Genomic DNA, 21,570 nt, shown 5'->3' on the forward strand with positions numbered 1-21,570 from the left:
ATATTTGCGACTACACTCAAATAAAACCATGCCATTGCTGCTCAACAAACCATTTGCTTCTAGTACAGTCACTGAGATGACTAATCTCACAGGTCCACCACTTGTTTTGCTAATCTAATCTCTTTTGGCCCCTTCAGAGCCACTGGGGAATGGGTCTGCCTTGCCCTGAATTATAGGATGAGACCGGTTTACCACATACAGTATGGAGAGAGGACATTGGAATTGAGTGTGATCCTTTTCCAGGAAAAATACAGTGTTCTCCCCACTGATAAGATTTCATACTGTAGAGTAATGACAGGACATGGACTGTAAACAGGCAGGATTTATTCAGATATACGACTGTCTTCAAAGCAGAATAAAATGGGGTTGGTTGAGTTCTTTTTTGTGAATATTGCACATGCTGTATTTATTATTCACTAGTCACTGCTTCTGTCCAAACAGCTCAATCCAATGCTGAATTCTCATTGCAGACCTTCTGGAGGACCGAGTACCAGGCTGTGAGGTCCTTCTGTGAGCGCCAGCAGAACAGGTACGGTAGGGTACTGTCAAAGAGGTATAGTCCAGCGGATTGGTGAATTGATCATGCACTTTTGAGTAAAAGCATGAAAATTGGTACACATATACCTCTTCCTATGCTTATTAATATAAGCGTTGGAGGCGTCGCGAAAAATGAAGAATTTTCAAGATGGCCGCCAAATCCAATATGGCCAACCCAAATTAATGAAACTACCTGACACGTTGTTGTAAAAGCATGAAAATTGGTACATATATCCTTCTTGATATGCTGATTAATATTAGCATTGAAGGCGTAGCGAAAAATTATGAATTTTCAAGATGGCCGCCAAATCCAATATGGCCAACCCATATTAACGAAACTACCTGACACTTTGTAGTAAAGGCCTGAAAATTGGTACACATGTCCTTCTTAATATGCTGATCAATGTTACTGTTGGAGGCGCCACGAAAAATGCTGTATTTTCAAGATGGCCGCCAAATCCAATATGGCCAACCCATATTAGTGAGAAATCATCATGCACTGCGTCATAAATGCCTGAAATTTGGTAAATACATACTCTATGATGTACCTATTAATGTTAGAAATGAAATTGTTGGGTAAAACCAAAATTGAAATGTTCAAAATGGCCACCAAATGAAATATGGCCAACCCATATAACAGGAATTGTATAGCAGATGAGTGAATCCATTATGCACGTAGTAAAAGCATGAAAATGGTTACACATTTCCTTCTTTTTCAGCTGATTATTAGATGTGAAAAACACAGAATTTTCAAAATGGCCGCCAAATCCAATATGGCCAACCCATATTAACTACCGGGCACTTTGTGGTAAAAGCATCATAATTGGTAGCCTACACAGTTACGTCTTTATGTGCAGATTAATGTTAGATTAAATTTTTGGAATTTTCCAGACAAATCAAACATGTTTGACCCTTATTAGTGAAATCACCATGCACTTTGTAGCAGGAGCATGCAATCAGCACACATATACTTATTGATATGTATAATAATGTAGAAGGGTTCACGTGAGAAGTGTGTGTACGCACACAGACACACACACACACAAGTAATAGTCCTAAAAAAGATTACTCTGGAAGTGATACTAACATAGCCTAATTTCGAAACATCAAACCCTACCCTACTAATGTTATAGATATGTAGTGTTACATATTGTGTTACAGTACATTAGTGAAACCAGGGCACAATTTGCTGTGAAAGCATGAAAACACATGTATCTTTTTATTGTATTAACATCATCAAAAAATCTAAAGAATTTTCAAGATGGCCCCACATCAAATATGGCCAACCCATAGATGTATATGGGCATAACATATCCTATATTTATCTCAGTATACATTTTTCTGTACTTGTAGTAGAAACATATTTGTAGTCTTTGATGAGTCAATAAATATTTTAGTCACATTTTCAATGGATTTGAGCCATTTATCATTGAAATAAATGTGCACAACCTTCATTCAAGTACTGTAGGTAACAAAACAAAATCTTGTCCCCCCTCAACATGGGGGTTAAATCAAATCTTATCAACTTCACCTTGCATATGATGCATAGTTTGCATACCTTGAACTACAAATACAGAAATGGGGGTTCACCATAAGCCAAATCTTGCACACCATTATTATAGCCAAAAAATGAATCCTAATACTGTACAAGTAAACTTTCACTCAAGATTACTCAAATTTACATACCCAGAGTTGACTTTGCACCAACTGTGCCATTCACCATTTATTCAAAGTTTGTGTGTATGTTTTAATTAGGCATTGTTGGCAGTTTGATTGATGTTGGCCATAGGATATACTACCACCTGTGGAATCCCATGCTGCTTTGCACACTTTCTGATCTGAAAGACAGCATGGATTCCATTCCTCAGAAATTGCATACCGGTATGTAACCTTCAGAGTATCTCACTTGTGAGATCAACTGGTGTTAACCAGGCAAGACATACCCATACAACATGCATGGGACAGGATTGCAGTTCGTTTGAAAACCTTGAAGTACAGCTAGAAGTAGTAATTAATTATTAGTTTCTTTTCTTAACCATGTTTCAACCATGTCCATGAATTGACAAATCAATTGAACTTTCTGTCTAGCAACCTTGAAATCTTGACCCTTTTGAATTTGTGGTCATGAGAGGCATATTAAACACAAGGCCTATGAAGTCGTCACTAACTGCTAGAGGTACTGTATATCAGTGGCGGCTGGTAGTCTGTCAAACAGGGGAGGCTGTTCAATTACAATATGTCCAGAACGCAAAAAAAAAAGGGGGGGGGGCGGCTAGGGGGGGTCAATTTTGACACACATCTTACATTGGTCTGAGCCACATATGGCCTCACACACTAAAGGACTCTTGTTGAAACAAATGTGTTAATCATTAATCATTATCCCCCTTGTAGCCTATTCATAGGGACATTTTTTTAAAAAATTATTATTATTATTATTATTATCATTAGGCCTACCTCCGCCACATAATTATATGATTGAGTTTGCCTTCGTTGTCTTTGTTCATTACTGGGTGCACGGCTTAACTTACCACTAGAGGTCGCAAAATCTTTAATTATTGACCAGACATTGCCAACACAGTAGGAAACAAGGACTCGCCACTCACGGGACTTGGCAGTTAACCAGTTGGTCAGACACCACACCACGAAAGCTCAAAAGAAACGGTTGTTCTTCCCTACCTTTTTCACCAAGTCAATATTAGGCAGTGCTCTGCTCTGCTCCTTGATATTCATTTTCTCCTCATAAGGACGACTGGAATTCGCCAGAATTTAATCCACAATGCTTGGCATTTTGCATAGCTCTCTAGCTTTCTTGCAAGCTAGCCCTAACGAAAAGTAGGCAACTTCAACTTTTGAATTGGGAGATTAAAAAGGATAAGGACGTGCCACTATTAAGACTTTATTCGCAACACTAGGTTTACAAGAATATGTACACAAAACTGGAGTACACCGCAATGAATAGCTTCCCCACTGGTTACCACGACGAAACTTCTCAGTCAAATTAATAACATATCCGCATTTCGAAATGAAATCAACTACTGTAGCCTACTGACACAGGGTTCACCCAATCACAAGTCGGAGCTCCAGTCTCCGGTCCCTCCCCCCTCCTCTCTCTTCTCCATTCACTCCCAGTGAGGCTCAGTCTCAAAATCTAAAAAAATTCACGGCAATAGCCAATGACCGTTTAGCATTTTTCCATTGAAAAAGCATACAATCCCACATGCCATTGAAGTCCATTGAGACTCGACTCGCTTGCGTTGTCTTGAGCGGAAAAAAACTCGTGCGAGCCTCGGGATCGTATTACAGATTGGTTTCATCTCTAAGTTGAGCACATGCATTTTCTATGGAGATGGGTCTGAAATAGCAATGTTATTAAGTTGTGTAAAGCATTCGTTTACATACTATTCTCCGTGATTTTGGACAGGAGGCGGCGCTTCCCTTGTACTCAAGGAGGAATCGTCTCTGCTGTATATCCCACAATGTGCCTGCAGGATTAATGTATATGGGTTGGCTACATTTGATTTGGCGGCCATCTTGAAAATTCGGGTTTTATCTGCTATGCCTCCATTTCAAATATTAATCAGCATATCAAGAAGTAAATCCGTATCAGTTTGTCATGCTTTTACTACAACGTGGGTGTTAAATTCATCAATGGTTTCATTAATATGGGTTGGCTAGATTTGATTTGGCGGCCATTTTGAAAATTAAACTTTCTTGCAATGCCTCCATTTCTTTTATTAATCAGAATATAAAGAAGTAACTGGACATCCATTTTCATAGGTTTACAACAAAGTTTCAGGTACAGTAGCTTCATTAATATGGGTTGGCCATATTGGATGTGGCGGCCATCTTGAAAATACAGCATTTTTCGTGGCGCCTCCAACGATAACATTGATCAGCCAATTAAGAAGGACAGGTGTACCGATTTTCATGCTTTTACTACAAAGTGTCAGGTAGTTTCATTAATATGGGTTGGCCATATTGGATTTGGCGGCCATCTTGAAAATGCATCATTTTTTTCCGGTGCCTCCAATGCCAATATTAATCAGCATATCAAGAAGGGTACAGTATATGTACCAATTTTCATGCTTTTACAACAACGTGTCAGGTAGTTTCATTAATTTGAGTTGGCCATATTGGATTTGGCGGCCATCTTGAAAATTCTTCATTTTTCGCGACGCCTCCAACGCTAATATTAATCAGCATATCGAGAAGGATATGTGTACCAATTTTCATGCTTTTACTCAAAAGTGCATGATTAGGCCCTTTTGTGTGTCTAATCCGCCGGACTAGTAGCCACCTTCAGCGTTGCTTCTAGTCAGGCCAGGATCAATACAAATATAATTTCTGAGCTCCAGAAAAATCAGGAACTCCTCCCACTTTGACCCGCCTCCCTTGGTTGTTTGCTTTACGACAATCATACCGTTAGGGAAATGTTAATTGTTATGCTATTGGTCAGACCAGGTCTCGAAGAGATTTGAAAGTAGATGATAATCAGGCCATCAAAGAACGTGATTAAAGAAAGAGGATCCAAACGCCATCCACCCTAAGGGGGCATTGTCCGCTCCTCCTTCTTCTCTTTTTTTGATATTTGATGGTGGCTTGCACAAGATGTGCGCTACCGCCATCTACAGAGCTGAGGGGATTCCATTGATTCTCAACTGTAAGAGTCCAAAGGTCTGCTAAGCAAAGGTCTCCTAAAAGGGCGTTCACCTGACATCACATGGAACCCGGAAAAGTGTGAGTCTTAAGTATCTACCCTCTTTGGTACAGTGCAGTGAAGCCCGTCACCTGCCCGTTTGCTGAATCCCAAAGAGGAAATGGTCAAGACTCGTGGCAGAAATGTTCTAAGCTATGAGATAGGCGTCTGCCATTGGCTCCTATTATAGCCCCGTTGGCGCACGCAGCCAAGTAAAAGATGAATGGGAGCCTATTGGGCTAAATGGCTCAGCAGGGATTTGTGACGATTCTGTTCTCTGGTTTGTAAAGATGTGTGCACATTCTGTACCTTATCATGGAAGTTGTATTAGAAGTGAAGTTAAAGGTTCCTGACATGGCTTTGTTCTCCCAAAGACGTGTTAGTTTTGTCCTGCAACACGCTAGCATTCGGCTAATACCTGCTGGCTGAGGAATCTCTGCGACTATTCACGACCAGAGCTGACGAGAGACGTACTCTGACTGATCCTCCTAGCAGAGACATCTACGGTCACACACCTCAACCCCCACCACCGTCCAACATGTTAATTGAAGGTGCCCAAATTCTTAAGGATGAGCGCAGTCATTTCCTTTACCCCATGTACACATGCCGCTTTTCCACCACCTTAAATGCAATAAATAACAGGTGTCCGCAACAATCCTAACATAACTTTAAACACATCGACATCTGAAGTCAGACTTAAAACTACAAAACAAATGGCGTAGTGCCGTAAAGTCGATTGTCACGTGTTATGTCATTGCTATAGTTGAAATAAGGGTCATTTTCACGATTCTAACACTTGACAAGATGCAAACGTGTCGGCAAATGCTTTCACTTACTCATATCTATCGAACGCGACTTCATTGTTTCCAGGGAAAAAATCACACGGGCAGATAGTTCTAAGAGAAGCGTACAGCCCCATTGGCACCCATTCATTATTTACTTGGCTGCGATAACATAGCTGCAGTGCCACTCCTGGCCACACCAGCTAGTTGTCGTTCTTGTACAAGATTCCATTTTCTTTGCTCGTGGCAACTTTGCATTGTGACCTTATTTGTGTCTGTCAAAAGAAAAGTAGTCAACCTTTGCCATTTAAAAGGGTGAAAATAAGACCTTGTATTGGCGAAGGCACCCCATGAAGTTATTACAAAAAATAAACATTTTTTTAAAACTTAATGCATTCTTTTTTTGTCTTTTTTGTCTAACGCTTTACGCTTCTGACTTGAAACAAATGTCACCCCTTTTCATGGTGGTGTAGCTGGTGTCAGTCTGCTGGTGTTGTAAGCTCAACAAGCCTGACTTTTTGTTGGTGTTGTTGCAAAACAGGCCTACCTAAGCATTTACTACTGAAAACATACTCTTGTAATTTAGGTAGGCAGAGGAGAAGAAAGACATGTTCCCTCTGACTAGATGCATAGTTCATTGTCTCAGGCCTGTTAACATTCTCTCTCTCTCTCTCTCTCTCTCTCTCTCTCTCTCTCTCTCTCTCTCTCTCTCTCTCTCTCTCTCTCTCTCTCTCTCTCTCTCTCTCTCTCTCTCTCTCAGACTGGGCTCATTAACCATCTGCAATGGCATTACAACACAGCTCGGCCCACAAGGAACGGTATGTGTATGACTTTTTTTATCCATTTAAAATCTTGAAAACCCACCATGGGGAATGCATTCTGAATGAAATCCAATTAAATAAGCATGTGATAGTTGTACAGTAGTTTGCATTGTTGCTGTGATGATTCGTTTGCCTTGTTGATATGTGTATATACTCTCATTGTGTTTCATGTATTATATTTCACATTAATGTAAACAGACGGTGAGGCCCATGCCAGGGTAATTGAGTCCACTCCACTCCATTGTCAGTTTTCAGTTTATGCAGTGTTTGTTTGATGCAACATGTGTGTCTGCCTGCCTGCCTGCCTAACAGTCAGCCATATCTGTGCCACAACATTCCAGAACCTTTTCCCCCCTTAACTTCTTCACTGTTGGCTTTGACACTTGCCCTTGAAATCCAACACTGTGATGTCTGACAAACAACACACACAGCAAAGAAGTATCAACATGCGTGAGGCTAGCCAAGTCAAGTCAAGTCAAGTCAAGCCAGGCAAGGCTGGGCTGCAAAACTACCCAAAATCAATCCCAGACACTGCCACAGGGCATTAGGCCCCCCAAAATGTACTGCTCGCAGCAGGTAGAGGCCCGCTCCAAGGACACAAGCAATGATCTGAAAGAGAGAGAAAGATGATGGCTCTTGGTAGCACCAGGGCTGTCCAGCTAGAATAAATGCTTTCCTTTTTTTACGTTTTAGTTTGCCAGATTCTGAAGGAAGCACATGTGACCCCTTCATGCTGCTGGATTAATTCCTATTTTGAATACAGCCCCAGATGTCAACAACTCAACATTGCACAGTAATTTAAAACAGATTTCCACAGGGATGTGAGGTCTATTTGTAATAATCTTTCACATGATGTTTAGTCATGTAGTTTAGACTATTTTGCTACAGTACTACAGTATTACTGATTGTTGCAGGAGCTTCTACACACATTTGCTATAATGTGAGCCACAAAGTGCTGTGCCATCACCATCAATTGGATGTCATGGATGGTACTGCTAATGCCTCATAAAGACGCTGTACAACAGGCCTCAGAGGCGGATGAGCAGAGAGCTGAGACACTTGGCTCTTGCAGAGCTGTCAGCTGAAAGCCCCATGCATGCTGTTAAACTGATTAAAGTCGTGACTGTTCCAAGTCACCATGGTGAAATCAGAGCATAGGTCCAATGCCATGGCAACCAAAGGGCTTCTTCTCCTCCCAGCATTGCCAATTATTGGTTTACTGTCACTGGGGGCAGTGGCATGATGATGATGATGATGATGATGATCTGCTTCATAGAGGTCCAAGAGAAAGCTGTAGCACGCAAGCCCGCCAGGGAACTCTTTCTCTGATGGTTCCTTGTTCTGAGCTGTCAAATCGTCTAACTACTGCTAAAACAGATTATAGGAGTCTCTCTGGCTAAAACATCTCTTTGGAGGAATTTTCACTGATGAGTTTAAATGATTCGAAGGGCATGGTTGGGTTTTCAACCTGCAACTAGAGGTTGCGGTCCGTGAGCTAAAATACATGGAAACATTTGAGGCTATTTCCATCAATTATGCATGATTGTCTCTGGTTAATTGGTATTTTTAGGGGCCAAGCAGCGAAGCTGGCGAAGGCCCCTAGTGTTTTAGTTCCCTCATTGACTCCAGTCAAAATTCTTCTCCCTCTGCAAGTCTATGGCAGCCCATAGAACCGTACATAGGAAAGTTATGAAAATTGGCACACATATTCGAGGCAGCATCAACATTACCCGCAGTGATTTATAGGTCACCAGCCCCAACACTCTAGCGCCACCAGCAGGTCAAAGTTGCAGGTACATTTCTGCTTGTAACTTTTGAACCGCTGGTCCAATTTTCAAAAACTTTGTATCCCTGGAATCCTTGGCCCAGGACAAATCCGAGAACTAGTGATGATATTGTACCCTGCGTGTATAGTTTTTCCTGCAAATTAGAATTTTGTGAAATTCAATAAAAATGCTATTTTTCCCGCAATGTTTGACCAATTTGCCCGAAACTCGGTATATAGTATCTCTGGACTGAGCTACACATGGGGTCTCAAGGAATATTGGATATCTTTTATCGTTTAGCCGTGACAGCCAATCAAAATTGTCGTAAAAGTGGCAAAACAGGAAGTGAGGTCATATCTCAGCAACCGTTTGTCGAATTAGGCTGGGATTTTTTACACACATAGTAGTCCATCCCATGACCTACCACAAAAAAAAATCAGATCCCCAGCTCAAACTCTGTAGCGCCACCAGCAGGTCAAAATTTAGCTACATTTTTGCCTGTAGCTTTTGAACCGTACTCCCAATTTTCAAAATATTGGTACACAGGTCATCTTCACACTATGTTGCACCCAGGTATGGATTTTCGTAACGATTGAGAAAACTATCAGCTCACAGCAGCCATTCAAAATTGTGGAAAGAATGGAGGGATTTTTCTCATGTCTCTGTCCCCTTTGCCAACGGCACCTGCGCACGTTCACTGACACCATTCTCGGCAGGGGGTCTCTGGACACACAAGAGACGAGAGCTTAGGTGTGTGCGTAGTTCTGCTATTGCTCTAGTGTCAACCAAAGCCCCACTGCCCCAGCCCTTGCACATACCCCCCCACCCCCCACCCCACACACACAGACAGAGGGAGAGGGAGAGGGAGAGGGAGGGGAGAGGGAGAGAGAGGGAAGGAGGGAGGGAGAGAGAGAGAGAGAGAGAGAGAGAGCATTGTTGTTCTCTCGGCTCCTCTGTCTTTCACACACACACACACACACACACACACACACACACACACACACACACACACACACACACACACACACACACACACACACACACACACACACACACACACACACACACACACACACACATTACTTCTATGTACACCAATTCCTCAGAACAGTCTCAAAAGGCTGGGCAACATTGCATTGCAGCCTATAGGATTCTTATGTTTAGGATTTCAAGGACATATCTATTTTCAGTAGGCTCCTGATTCTTTTCCATAATATTGTATGTCATATAAACAATTTTACTAAATAGAATGATCACATAGGATTATAATTGCTCTGCTGAAAGCAAGCCTCTCAAGTATAGAAATTACTTGCTGATATGTTATAGACTAATTTGAGAGGAAATGGAAATGTGTTACTCAATATAAATCAAGGGCAGCACAGGCCCTGCCATGGCCAACCGGTAGGGCACTCGTCTATCATGCGGCTCACCCGGGTTTGATTCCCAGCCCAGGTCCTTTGCCGACCCTCCCCGTCTCTCTCCCCATTTTCCCCTCCAAGGAATGCACCCCAACATTGGCGAGATTTGGGCCAAAGGGGGGCGCTGCAGTTCCTTCTGTTGCCGTGGCGACTTTGGCAAGTTTACTGCTTGGCCCCGCATTGCTGCTTGCAGCTATATTTCTAATTGTTGTAGCCTTGCGGCAACAAATGTGTTTTTTTATTATTAGTATTATTATTTAGTCCAGGCTACTGCTTCAGCCTCACAATTCGGCCTACAATATCTGTAATCTGGCTTGCTAAAGGGAAATTGTCAGATTATTGAGAGGTCGGAACAATGGAGCGTCGGAGAAATGACATGTCACCACACACACACACACACACACACACGCGCACACGCACACACACACACACACACACACACACACACGCGCACACGCACACGCAGATCATTCTACCATGTAAAATTAGTGTAAAATATCGATCATTCCTGACTTGCCGCTGAGTTTAGGTGTTCTGAAATCTGGCAAATAATACTGTCTTGCTTTTTTGTGACCTTAATTAAATCGCCTCAATACAGGACCAAATGGAACAAGAAACTCTGAATTACAACAACGTCTAAACATCTACTCTACCCGCTGGAGACTGGATTACAACGTCTAAAACCTCTACACTACCCCCTGGAGACATGGATTTAGTTATCAGATGTAGGCTTGTCTGGATTTAAAAAAATATACTTGTAAACAAACATTAAATATAACTTGCACTGAATCATTAACTGAAAGATTTTCAATGACGTACTGTATGAAAAGTGTTTACAGTGAGAATTGTGGACATTTCGAAGTGAGAGTTGTACATAGCACTACACTTCAAATGTTTACAAAGAACCAATGATCCATATTAGTTTTTTGTTCAACATACTTTATTTTACTGTCTTAGTGAGGACATCTGTTGATTTTGCTTTATAATCAATTTATTGACCAATAATAAAAATCTACAAAACACTGAAGAGATTCTGTAAAATGTTAAAAGAATTCTTGTTACAAGATATATTTATATTATCACAGCTGAAATCTAAGACCTCTGGAAACATTTGTAAATTCATCTGCCCTTTATCAGATGGGAGGGGTTGTGTTGTGTGTCTAAGGCAACTTTAGTTGAATGAAGACTCGCTGATGGATATAATGTTTTAATATATAGTGTGGATTCCAATATACAGACTTCCTTCCTCACTTGCCTGCTTGTGACCTCCATGATGATTTCACTGATAATGGAAAATTAATTCAATATCTTGCAAAAGCGCAATTCTAATTTCATTTTCTCATTTGCAATTGGGATGGTGAATGAAAAACGGTCTCCCAAAAATTGTTGTGGCTAGGCTGACAGCTGGGAAACTTAATTGGTTTCTCCACGGTGGCTGGGCCAGGAGGCGGGGCGAGGCCACAAGCACAAGTGGAGGACGGGAGTGTGCATATTGGAAAGCACCCATAATGTCATGTCATACGGGACCTTTTATGCATCGCTCAGTTAATATTTCTTTTGTGAAATTTAACCAGAAGCTTCATAATGTTCATAAAAATACATTGCTCTGTGTATGATCATGTGGCTACTATCCTAGTGCTCAGCAGTGGATATAGTAGTAGTGATGTTCAGCAATAAAACCTCTCAATTTCAGTTTGACAGAGGCCAACATACCAGGTTCAGAAACTGAAAATCCTTCCACATACAGTATTTGTTTTAGATTTGTTCTAATTCACCATCAGCATATCCCCAGGATGCTCTGATAGGAGAGGGCCTTAAATGTGCACTGTGTAGGATGGTGGTCAGGCAGAGTGCGTTTTGCAACTATGCTGCTCATTGGAATTGTGCTACCTGTTGCCAAGTTTGATCTTTTCTTTGAATAGTAATAAGCTAATATTTACTAGTATAACCAAAGTACAGGAAATTGTGCTGCTAAAAATGTCTATTTCTGGAAATTCAAAATGGCAGACATGAAGTTCCCTCTTTTCATGTATGAAAAGTGCAATTTTCCCAGTCATTATGAAAACTAAAAATATGATGGTAAGTATTTGTGAAAAAGGAAACATTTGTGAACGGGTGACATAAATTATGTAAATGAACTACTAAAAATATTACACAGTGCACCTTTAAAGTAATGCCTCTCCATGGGATCTAATATCAAGAGGGGGGACAAAACACAATGAATGGGAGTCAAGGGAGAGACCTTGTTTGACTGCTGTTGGTTAAATTGTTCCATCTTGGGTACCATGGAGCAGCATGACTTTTGGAGTCTCTATTGGTGGAACTGCCTCTGAGGACACAGGAGGCACGAATACTGTACATGGAAGGAGTTTTCACTACATCAATCCAAGATGTCCGCCTGTACTGTGCAAAGGAGTGTATTTACTGTATGCCCTGAAGGAAGTGGGAAGCACCTCTCCCGCTGATAACAATATGAGCCATTTTTTGTGTAACGAAACCTTAAGAATTAAAAGAAACTATACGTACATAAAAATAACAATCAAGTACAAAGTGCGCTAAACATACAATCACCCAAAAAAGAAAACGTAATCCCTGCTATAGTATTCCTTTCTCAGCATATTTAGGGTTGATACAATCATTTGACCCCTGTGGGAGCAACAAGGTCAATGAGCCTTCTGCTTCTGCTTCTCTGTGGTGCTGCCATTGACGTGGGCGAAATGGCCATTTACATGACTGCTGGAGCAGCTGACGTCTGCATCGGGCCGTCTTCCCGCATCCCGGGGAGTGCGCTTCCTGTACGTCTGGAACAAAGCAAGAGAGCACATTTGAAAATGGACCATCCCTCAGGGTTATTGAATAACAGGGAGCTCGTGGTGTAGGCTACTCCATCCGCCCATCCACCCAACCCAGTCCTGTCCAGCTCAACTGACCATTGACCAAGATGTGGAGGAAGTGCTCTTAGTCTAGGCAATGGGTGAAAAAATCGCTCGCAAGGTGATAAAAGCATGAAACTTGGCACAAGTGTTCATTAGGACATGCTTATCAATTTCAGGGGTGGAGCCACCCAGAATTCAATGTTGCATAGCAACGGTTGCTAGGCAAAGCATTTTCTTAAGCAACCAGCATCACGGATAGAGTTTCTTAGCACTTTTGTGGTGTCATGATGTCTGTCCTTGTTCATTAGGACATGCTTATCAGTTTCAGGGGTGGAGCCACCCAGAATTCAATGTTGCATAGCAACGGTTGCTAGGCAAAGCATTTTCCTTAGCAACCAGCATCACGGATAGAGTTTCTTAGCACTTTTGTGGTGTCATGATGTCTGTCCTTGTCCATTAGGACATGGTTATCAGTTTCAAGGGTGGAGCCACCCAGAATTCAATGTTGCATAGCAACGGTTGCTAGGCAAATCATATTCCTTAGCAACCAGCATCACAGATAGAGTTTCTTAGCACTTTTGTGGTGTCCTTATGTCTGCCCTTGTTCATTAGGACATGTCTATCAGTTTCAGGGGTGGAGCCACTCAGAATTCAATGTTGCATAGCAATGGTTGCTATGCAAACCATTTTCCTTGGCAACCAGCATCACTGATAGTTTCTTAGCACTTTTGTGGTGTCATGATGTCTGAATCTAGAGTACTTGTCCTAATATCACTGCAATAATGGTTAAAGAGTTGATATACCTTCAATATCGGAGATAATTTCCTCTTTGTTATTCTTGCCATTCTAACTCGTTCTTGTATTGTGCTCATCTAAATTAAAGAGAGTTTAAACACTCATACAATTTTACAGTTGCTATTCCTGTACCCAAAGAAAAAGGCAATTGCCTGACAACATACAACATTTAGGAATTACACTTTCAAATTCCTGACAGTAAAACACATACAATTCAGATAATATGTTCACACCAGACCATAGCACAAGTTAGATATGAAGGGTTTATTTGCAAAACGGTGTATCTCCATTTTTTGACTTTTGCATTTTATTATTGGAAATGACTGGTCAGAGGTCATATCACCCATGTGTGAATTCTTACCATTAAAATATTTTGAGAACATACTTTTTCGAGCTATATAAAATGCATTTTGCAATGCATTTCAATGGAATGCCCAATACAAAAATGTCAATTTCCCAACATTCTATAAAATGGAGATACACCGTTTTGCAAATAAAGCCTTCATATGGTCTGTAGACTGCCTACTGATTTCTCATAGAGAGGAGTGGTTTGTGATTGCTAACGGCCATTTATTTGCTGTTATCATTAAGTGTTATCATTTGGTCTATATGTAGATTATAGCCAATTGTGTCAGTTACTGTATATTGAAACAAACTGAAAGCTTCCGTTTGTCAAGTACTGTAATACACGTCATCATCTTTCCACCCCTCCCCACTTGCTGATTGGCCCCCAAGATCTAGTTGCCTTGCGGAGGGATAGAATCCATGCAAACTGTTCAGACTGGAATGTGCAAAGCAACATAGGATTTCCCAGGCTAAGACAACACAACTGATGTAGTGTAGGCAGCAGTGGCTTAAGCACTCATTCAAACCCAGATTGTCTGTTTTTGTCTAGATTCAGCCCATTAAGGTTAAGGTTAAGTAAGGATAAGGTTAATAAGAGTGTTTTCCACACCTTCATATATGGCTGAAGAGAGTTTGAGCCCCAGGAACTGTCATTAACTGGCACAGAAAGATGACTGTAACAATATGCATCACATAAGCTAAGCACTTGGCAGTGAAATTGTATATTTTGCACACATTGCAATAATCAGGTTAATGATAGAATGGTACGTCAGTAGGTTTTTGGATAGAGAAACAGTACAGCGCTTCTATTCCATTTGATAAAGGTTCAGTGTAAATACTGTAAGAATTAAGTTAAGACAAGGATGTGAAACTCAGGCCAGGGGACCAAATTTGGCCCACGGAACCACTTCGGCCATTAGGCCCGCAAGATCTTTGCAAATTTGTATTACAGTTGGCCCACATACACCATCAATACATAGACAATGTGACTTGAAGGCAAAATTCAGTCAGTCTGAGTTAGAGTACTTTTATAAATCCACAAAGCAAAATTTTGTTCATCACAAGAATTATGAGTGTGTCCACACTAGTGTAACAGCATATACATAGTTTGTTAGTTTTAAATTTGGATATTTGGAATATACAAAAAGTAATCATATATTAATACAGTAATAGGCAAACAGTACCCATGATTGTAACCAACTGCTAACCAACTATTGGTTAAGAGAAAAACATTTCTTTGCATTTCATGACTATAATCTGCTGCTATTAAACCATATAATTTTAGACAGACTCCATTCATTTTGAAAACATGTTACAGTTGTCTAAATGATTTGTAACACATAATCCATTTAGGATTTTATAATTAGTTCCTGGGTATGCATGTCAATAATCACTTTGTCATTTGACACAACACAGGCAAATGATGTTGTTCATGCAGGCATCTTTCTTTCCAAAGTTGTAATTTTGTGCTCTGAATGATCAGTATGCAGTAGGCACATGTAAAATGCAGTGAAATAAAGAGAGGCCTTACTTGAAGTGACACTTAAAGCCCCTCATTACTACAAATGTGTTCAAGAAGAACTTAAGTGAGAATAATATTCACATAATTGCAAAGCTTTGTGGTTTCTAGAATGACACCAAAGGAATCACAATGCCCCATTTGCTATATAACCTTTTAATGTATTAATACAGTGGTATAGCGAAGTCAAGATACACATATCATACCACAGAACTGATTAAAAACTGTGTTGTTGATGTTTGTTGCTCAGGAAAGTTCATTGATTATGAGAGGTCATAATCATACATATTGCAGTATTTGAAGCATTATGATGCATTATTTTAGTGATATTAGGGCAAGGAGTCAATATTTAGACATAACAACAAAATTGCTGGGAACTGTATTACTGATGCTAGTTGCTAATGAAGATGCTTTACCTAGCAACTGTTGCTAGGCAACATTGGATTTTGAGTGGCTCCACCCCTGATATTTAGTGATATTTGGGCAAGGAGTTAATATTTACACATCATAACACCACAGAATTGCTGGGAACTGTATTACTGATGCTGGTTGCTAAAGAAGATGCTTTACCTAGCAACGGTTGCTAGGCAACATTAAATTCTGAGTGGCTTCACCCCTGATATTAAGTAATATTAGGGCAAGGAGTCAATATTTAGACATCATAAAATCAAAAGATAGCTGGGAACTGTACTACTGATGCTGGTTGCTAAAGAAGACGCTTTACCTAGCAACGGTTGCTGGGCAGCATTAAATTCTGAGTGGGTCCACCCCTGATATTAAGTAATATTAGGGCAAGGAGTCAATATTTAAACTTCATAACACCACAAAATTGCTGGGAACTGTATTTCTGATGCTGGTTGCTAAGGAAGATGCTTCACCTAGCAACCGTTGCTAGGCAACGCTGAATTCTGAGTGGCTCCACCCCTGAAATTAATAAGCATGTCCTAATGAACATTTGTGCCAAGTTTCACGCTTTTATCACCTTCCGAGCGATTCTCCCATTATATTGCACCCATTGCCTAGACTATCTCTGCTTGCCTGCATGGCTTGCTCCCCTTCTCTGTTGTACCTATGTTTTTATGGCCTATGTTGTAAAAAAAGAAGTAAAAAAATGAACCTATTTCCTCTTTTGGGGGGGGCCTAAAATGTATTAACTTAATGGTGCTCAATAATGGATGGCGGTCATTTTTCCATCTTCCTAGATGTTTTTGGAGCTTTTATCTTGCTCATCAGCTTGATGCGTTTCACTCTGAGCCACAAGGGTAGACCCACTTTCCTGCCGTAAAACTGAAATCCACATTCATCAGTGGTCATTCATCTTATGTATGTAAGTTATGCTCTCGTACAAGAGCTTCCTGCTGCAAATGACTCTTCTACTCAATTTTGACCAGCCACATTATATCAATCACTAGTTAGCCTACATTGATCATAGCATTGGTAAACCATTAAAAAATATATTTTCAGAGGACACCTTTATCCAAAAACAGAAATTTGTGAAATTCAATATCGGCTGTCCTACATTGTGGGATTCTGCCGCTTGTACTTTGATAAATGGAATGTCCCTTCATATATATTTTATAGCCTCTTGTGTGAAAATTAATCTCCACTGTGACAGAGGAGAGAAGGAGGAGAACTCTCCTGCTTAAACACTCAATAGACCTTTCCGTCCTCTATTGTACCAGCCTGGCCGTTTATCTCCCCTGGGAACCTCGGAGAGCATTAGTGGAGCTCTCCACAACATCCTGGTCAATTTCCCTGGACAAATAGCAAAGATTACCATGTGTATGTCCTGTGTATCTTTGCCAAACTGCTGAAGCTGTATTTCGTTTGAATTGTGTTGCTTACGTAAGAATTACACTGTATTACAAGTAATACATATTATTACAGAAGTTAACAAAGAGAGTCAACATGGTGAGCTTCTCTGAAGAACATCAAAGCTTGCCATATCCATCTCTGTCCTCTGTTCCTCTGCTGAACTGTTGGAAACTGTGCTTTGTATGAAGTGTGTCACAGGCGTAATTACATTACAAGCAGGGCTCTACATTTTTCATCACTAGCCAAAATGGCTTACAGAATGTCATCCAACTAGCCAAACACACACTCACTAATGGGTCAACGCAGTTAATAAGTTGGTCTTCTCTACCAGCCAAACTGACATTTCACCAGAATTGGGCTGGTTGGCTGGTGATAATTTAGAGCACTGATTACAAGTAATAATAATAAAGATAATAATTACCTGGATATAGAAGTTGATGAAGAGGAACACCAGTGTGAACATGTAGCTGGTCTGGAAGAGTAGACATCCGGTGGGGAAGCCACATGGGACCACTACAGCACTGAGGGTGTGGGTGATGGTCAGGAAGAACTGGACCTGGAATGGTGAAGAGGAAGACATGCATTTTTTAAGCCCAACTGGGAAACTCCAACTCCCATTGTCATTGTGATACAGCACTCCACAGCACACAAGTGTTCACTGCACACTGCACACAACAAAATTGCATTTACACCTCACCCGTGCAAGGGGGCAGCCAAGCATTTAAGGTGATGATAGATAGTCACTTTGGTTAAAAAGTGTCTGCCAAATGCAATGTAATGTAATGTAATGCAATGTAACATGAGGCAACTTTTTGAACAATGTGTCTAGGCAACAGTACTATATAGTGGTTACATTGTTTATTACACAACATTCTTATCAAATGAACGTGAATTAGCAACCAACAACTTTCATTCCATTACCAAATGAAGACAATCATGATGTTGCCCAGCAACAGTTCTCAAAAAGTTACTTCGTGTATCATTGCCTTTACAGGACAGGCTACTACTGGACTGTACTGCGAAGTGAGTAGCATAACATGCTTTTAAAGTATCATAAATAATATTTTATGAATCAGAGCTGCTGAATGCAGACTAACAGATTAAATGGGGTTTGAAGTCAAAATACCATAAATGAGTGACATATTTGAAGACAACATCAAGGGATTTCAAGGACTATCACTAAACCTTTTGTAGCACCTTCATCAAAGTATGCACTGACCAGCTGTGCCTGTGTTAGGTAGCGTTTCCACCACAGGTACTTGTGCATGGCAGGGAATGTGGAGAGGCCATAGTAAGAATACATCAGCACGTGGATGAAGCTGTTCAACGTTGGCCCGAAGAAACCTGTAAAATAAATGGACCTAACAAGTCACTGTACCGAATGAGCCAACAGATGAACCAAATAGGTCAATGCATGAGGATATGTATGATGTGATATGTATGTGTACGTAAGCAGCATTGCTATGAATATAATTGTGCCAAATTAGCACCCTATCTGACCCTCTGTGAGGGGGGATTTTCCTCATTTCTTTATTTGGAGGGCTTTTATTTGATGATGGGGAACGTAAAATTGTGAATCTTGTGTAACTTGAATGATAATGCTTTCAAATGTAGGCCTACTGTAGTAAAGCCATAGCTGATGGAGATAAAAGTGTATGGAACTGAAACAATGATTTGAAACTTTTTTAGTTGCTGTTAAAGCCTTCTTACTCTGTCCGCAGGGGATCCAGTTGAGCACGCACCACCAGATGTTGAACATGGAGGCATGGTGGTAGACGTGCAGGAAGGAGATCTGGCTGTTCTTCTTCCTCAGCACGAAGAAGATGGTGTCTAGGAACTCGATGAGCTTTGAGAAGTAATACCACCACAGCACTTTGGCTACCTGGGGGAGAGAAGGTGAAGAGTCCAGGTACTATTGGAGCAGCCGTGGCCTAGTGGTTAAGGAGATGAGCTTTTGATCAGAGGGTTACACATTCAAATCCAACCCTACCAATCCTTCCTCATCTCACTCTATGTCTGAGGTGCCCCTGAGCAAGTAGTATTATCCTAAGCTAATACATTGCCATGAGCGTAACCTTGGTAGCTTAACGTTAGCTAGCATGAGCAAGGCGTTCGAATTAGCTTACATTAACTACCTGTAGCATTAAACAGGACAGCATTTAGGGAGGTCAGCCCTATGTTCCACGTCACAAATACCTTTTTTTTTTTTTAAAGTATTAGGCCAATTGATCCTACAGAGGTATCTTGTTGTATTACATTGTTGATGTGTACTTACTTAGGTTAAGGCATGATTCCACTGCGGTTATGGTTAGGGAAAGATTTTGGTCCATCTCTACTTTTATGGGTAGAGCGTGGTTATTCCAATAAGATTCCAATAAGTTTGGGTTTTAGGGAATGGTTTTGAGTGGAACCATTGGTCTGCAGGACCATTGAGCCTTTAAAAAAAAGTCTTAGTGATGTGGGACCATTGGGCTGTGGGAACATAGACACACTCCCCATTTTGGTGTACTGGGACAGCAGCTCTGTGTCTCAGGTCAGTGTACTGATGTCCTGGGACAGCAACAGGACAGAATAATCATCACACCAACGGCTACTATCATTTTTGTTTTTTGTTTGAGCATTGCCTACTGCAACTCACCCTGATGTCGGCCTCTCCTCCATCAGTGAGGCTCTGGCACTGGAGATTGTAGCCACCTGCCCACGATGCCGAGACAAGCTGTGGAGGTAGTACACAGGAAATCATGAGTTGAAATGAACTCCATTTCAATATATAATTTGGTCCTACTCAACAGTGTTAATTTTATTCTGTTTAAGGTGAATTCTATTCATTTTTTTGTAAAGACCAACACTGAAATGTGAAAGAATATTGAACACTGGTGGCTCCTGGATATTCGTCTTGCTGTAGACTCGAAATTACGCTGGTCATCTGCAAAATCTGCACTGACTTCTGACTCCACTGTTGTACTGAGTAATTTCACTCTCCACAGTGTTATATATACTCTATCAGGAGTTTGTATAAGTAACATACTCTGGAATATTAACACCCAATTGACTCGTTCAGAATTCACATCATCACTGACTGCATGCGCATCGTTGACTCAAACAGACCAAAGAGGTTTCAAGGGTATTACGAGAGACTCCACACTTTCGGGTGGTACTGCACGCTAGGGGCGCCAACGAAGGAGTGCAGACTCCATTCAGAATAACGCCCCTAGGGAAACGGCAAGCATGGGTGAAATAGGGAGTGGGGAGGCTGTATGTAAACTGGCTGTGGACACAAACACACACAAACAGACAGTGCAGACGCTAAAGAGAGAACTGCCGGCCTGAAGTGTGTGCATTGATAAAAATAGAGATTCTGAAAAGTACACTTGTTATGCTATTTCGAGAGGGAAGAGGCTGTTCCAGAAGCGTGGGAGATGTTTGTGGTTCAAGAAATTAAAGTACCGACTGGACATAGGACATCATCAGGAATGTCCGTGTCTGTGGCGCCCATTGCATATCTGAAGTTAGCCTGACCATGCGTTGTCTTATTTTGGAGACAAACCTGGCTAGTTTCTTTACAAATGAACGGTGCATGATCGTGCTCCAAAGATGTGCACACAGCCAAATTACGTCATATCTGTTTACAGCCAGTAAAGGGGTCTATGCTCTACTGTGTAAGGAGACTCTTGGAAGAGGATACATAAGAGGGGGTCAATCACTGAGGTATTTCATCACCGCTGCTCATAAAGGCTAAAGGTTAACTTTAATGGTCCCACAGGGGGACATTGATTTAGCAGCCAGCATAGTACAATAAGACACACATCAGCATATCCTCTATTGATAGGTACCATAGGCAAGATTAAATATTAAGGGCCATATTCCTCGTAGTCATAGCGCACACCATTCCAGTGCACTGTAACACTGCGACAGTGCAACACTATACTAGTGGTTGAAAAGATTTCACCACCATAGTACTACCCCAAAACAACATTAGACAGTCCACATTACAACTTGGTCCTTGCCATTGTGGTAATGGCACTATAAAAGCTGCGAAATAACGAGCAGGACAGCACTCCTAGTTTTATGGTTTATTGCCCGTCAGACGTTTCGGGGTTAACCTTCTTCAGTGTCGGGCAAAAAAAGAACTATAAAAGCTGCCACATAGAAAAAAACATAGGTACCCACAGTACAGTAAGAAATCGAGAAACTCATTAC

At 41.1% G+C, this 21,570-nt stretch overlaps 2 protein-coding genes across 3 annotated transcripts in view; one reads left to right on the plus strand and one right to left on the minus strand.

Annotated features, from left to right (window-relative positions):
* The window catches only part of sycp2l (synaptonemal complex protein 2-like), a 36,689-nt gene extending 25,642 nt beyond the window's left edge, over nt 1–11,047 (plus strand). For both annotated transcript variants that reach the window (XM_063207202.1, XM_063207203.1), the window contains exons 27-29: nt 471–529; nt 6,776–6,833; nt 10,619–11,047. In XM_063207202.1, the coding sequence (XP_063063272.1) occupies nt 471–529; nt 6,776–6,833; nt 10,619–10,660 (159 nt within the window). In that variant the 3' untranslated portion in view covers nt 10,661–11,047. The remainder of the gene's footprint in view (nt 1–470; nt 530–6,775; nt 6,834–10,618) is intronic.
* Nucleotides 11,048–11,359: 312 nt separating this feature from the next.
* Nucleotides 11,360–21,570, minus strand: part of elovl2 (ELOVL fatty acid elongase 2) — a 35,773-nt gene continuing 25,562 nt past the window's right edge. Inside the window, exons 4-8 of the mRNA XM_063207204.1 lie at nt 20,009–20,086; nt 19,081–19,252; nt 18,590–18,714; nt 17,792–17,926; nt 11,360–12,821 (exon numbers count right to left, since the gene is read on the minus strand). Of these exons, the coding sequence (XP_063063274.1) occupies nt 12,684–12,821; nt 17,792–17,926; nt 18,590–18,714; nt 19,081–19,252; nt 20,009–20,086 (648 nt within the window). The 3' untranslated portion in view covers nt 11,360–12,683. The remainder of the gene's footprint in view (nt 12,822–17,791; nt 17,927–18,589; nt 18,715–19,080; nt 19,253–20,008; nt 20,087–21,570) is intronic.

The sequence above is a fragment of the Engraulis encrasicolus genome, chromosome 9, assembly GCF_034702125.1.
Source record: "Engraulis encrasicolus isolate BLACKSEA-1 chromosome 9, IST_EnEncr_1.0, whole genome shotgun sequence".
NCBI classification, from domain to species: Eukaryota; Metazoa; Chordata; class Actinopteri; order Clupeiformes; family Engraulidae; genus Engraulis; species Engraulis encrasicolus.